Consider the following 2,609-nt stretch of genomic DNA (forward strand, 5'->3'; position numbering starts at 1 on the left):
CTTTTCCACGACATTCTAATTTATTGAGATGCACCTGTAATAAATAAATAAAATATTATATATCACACACATACAATCTGTTTTAAATATAATACAATGCATCAATTTATTGCATGAAACAATGGTTTGCTATTTTTGTACATTACCCATTTACAGTTCACAAATTGTATTGCATGTCATGCCTGTAATTAAAAAAATAAAAACTAAAAAAAGCCAAGCCTATAATAAATTCCATTTTAACAATTTACCCCATATGACAATATTACTACTGGGGAATGTTGTCACAAAAGGTCAATGTGTTTTCATTATTGCCTTTTTTTGTTGGCCTATTCTGGTGCAAATGTTAAATTATTATTATTATTATTTTTCAGCAAAAACTTCTGAGGTATGTGCCAATACAGAAATAAACCCCACCCTGTCTACACCATGTATGCACGTACATGCATATTTATAGAGAGAAAGAGAGTGTACAACCCTGCACTTGTAACACATTGCAAATGTATGAGTAACAATGCTTAGAGGCAAGAGCTTATTAAACAGGACGAGGTGCTTCTTTGTACACACGGGCTGAGTGGAGCTTATTGACAGGCTGAAAGGTGTTGGTACATGCTGCAGTAGAAAAAAGGCGTTATGAACACTCCACACACATGGCATATGCATGGAGCATTTCAGGGACAAAAGCGCACAGGCCCCTGAGTGATGACGGGTCACTACAGTGCGCACTCAGCACTAACTGGCGAGGCTCCCAAATATCAGCACATGTGGAGGAACTGAAGCAGCGCTGCTTTATTCACACGGGCTTTAAGTCTAGTTATCTCAGAAATCTCATTTAAAAATATTAAATGCACTGCGCAAGTTCAGATCGAATGGAGATGCGGTTTGTGCACGAGGTCCTTCAAAAGTTTGAGCTGAAAAGCGAGAGTGATCCCCCGTGACACGATTTTGCAGGACAACGTGCGATTAGCGCTAATGAATGAATGAATGAACCAAATTAATTGTTTTGTTTTCGCCGACATTCCACAACACAGTTCAAGTGTAAGCGCAACCATTCATTAGTGCCGCACCCAAAATCCACCATAGCCGCCAAACATCCATCTGCAAAAAACAGAGAAACTTCCCTACCTGGTATTTGAACGTAGATGGATGCAAAAGCACACACGTAAACAAGTGCAATGCTCCACAAGAACCATTGTCTGGGCGTTTTTACTTCCCCCATCTTGGCGATTTGCTGGAGGGATGAGGTATCACTTTGTGTCGGGTGACTCGAGCGCTGATGCTCATTGGAAAAATGAAGAGGAATCGGAGGGGTGGAGTTTGAATTAGTGATGATGGGAAGTCCGATTCACTTCCACGAATCGGTTCTTTTGAACAGCTCGTTCGGTTCCTTTACGTCTTGACGTAATCACGCTATAACGTGGCCCTTGACATTCCAACACAATTCGGCAAAACCAAAACGTTCCAAAAGAGCCGTTTAAAACCTAAATATCATGTGCATGTACGGTACATCACACTACAATTAATTTACAGTGGCTGTTTTGTATGAGAGTTCATAAAACCAAAAAGAGCGAGACACGAGAACCGATTCGGAAATGAATCATTTTGTGAACCGGCTCAATCGATTCATTGAAAGATTCGATTTTAAAAAATGATTTGTTCACTAGTTTGAATTTGTGGTACATGGGTGAACGTTACAATAGCATTTCGAAAGCAGAACAACTATTCAAGCGTCAAATAAGAATTGTTAGTTTTTCCAAACAAGTCATGAAACCTAAAAATAACTTTTAGCCTATGTAAAATTAAATAGGTCATTTTTTTTAATAGATAAAACGTGATTAAATAAAGTACTGCTTTGCAAACAACTTGACAAGCCACACACAGTTTAATGAATACTTTAATATAGCTTTATTATAGATATTAGGTATTTTTGATACAAGTTTGTATCCATGAGTGATAGGCTGACACTCGAGTGAACACAGCCGGCTTCCGAGGTTCACATTTCTTGCCGCCCCATGTTGTTAGCCCTACCAGGTAGTAGACCCCATTTTTTTCACACATAAGGGGTGCGCCAGAGTCCCCCTATACAAAATAAAGAATTTAAGTGACCAGGACATGTGCATGTGAATAGTGATTGTAGAAACTACTGTAAGGCTGTACCAAGCAGGAGATGGAGGCTGCTGCATCCGTACACAGGAGGAACTTCATGCTGAAAGCGTCACCCCAGCCTGTCTTACAGGCTTTCTCAGAAAAAGGCTTAACTCTGGCCATATGTAGGATATCAGGGTGCAGATCCACTAATGTGAGAAAATAAAACATTACTACTACCAGAAAATGTTAAATAACAGTTAGTATGTGATTGAGGACAAAGCAGTGAACAACAAACGTTTCACATGTTTTTTTGTGGTGTTTCCATTTATTATTTCCATATTTTCAGATGTAACATCAACATGAAGTCAAGAATCACCCTGTCCTTGGTCATGAAATATGTTTCTGGCCTTCTTGTGCATTACTTTGCAATGCATGTTTCTCCAATCAATCAAATTAAAAATAATAAAATATAATAATATAATCATCCATTCCAAGTGATTCCCTGTTTTCGCAACAAAAATATG

General features: G+C 38.6%; 2 protein-coding genes across 2 annotated transcripts in view; both read right to left on the reverse strand.

The window, feature by feature from the left end:
- LOC107592223 (lipase maturation factor 2-like) overlaps positions 1-1,296 on the reverse strand; it is a 23,988-nt gene extending 22,692 nt beyond the window's left edge. The window contains exon 1 of the mRNA XM_016281637.1: positions 1,123-1,296. Coding sequence (XP_016137123.1) covers positions 1,123-1,216 — 94 coding nt within the window. The 5' untranslated portion in view covers positions 1,217-1,296. The remainder of the gene's footprint in view (positions 1-1,122) is intronic.
- Positions 1,297-1,899: 603 nt separating this feature from the next.
- The window catches only part of ovch1 (ovochymase 1), a 5,457-nt gene continuing 4,747 nt past the window's right edge, over positions 1,900-2,609 (reverse strand). The window contains exons 12-13 of the mRNA XM_016281675.1: positions 2,155-2,291; positions 1,900-2,076 (exon numbers count right to left, since the gene is read on the reverse strand). Of these exons, the coding sequence (XP_016137161.1) occupies positions 1,915-2,076; positions 2,155-2,291 (299 nt within the window). The 3' untranslated portion in view covers positions 1,900-1,914. The remainder of the gene's footprint in view (positions 2,077-2,154; positions 2,292-2,609) is intronic.

The sequence above is a fragment of the Sinocyclocheilus grahami genome, unplaced genomic scaffold (assembly GCF_001515645.1).
Source record: "Sinocyclocheilus grahami isolate Dianchi unplaced genomic scaffold, SAMN03320097.WGS_v1.1 scaffold151.1, whole genome shotgun sequence".
NCBI lineage: Eukaryota > Metazoa > Chordata > Actinopteri > Cypriniformes > Cyprinidae > Sinocyclocheilus > Sinocyclocheilus grahami.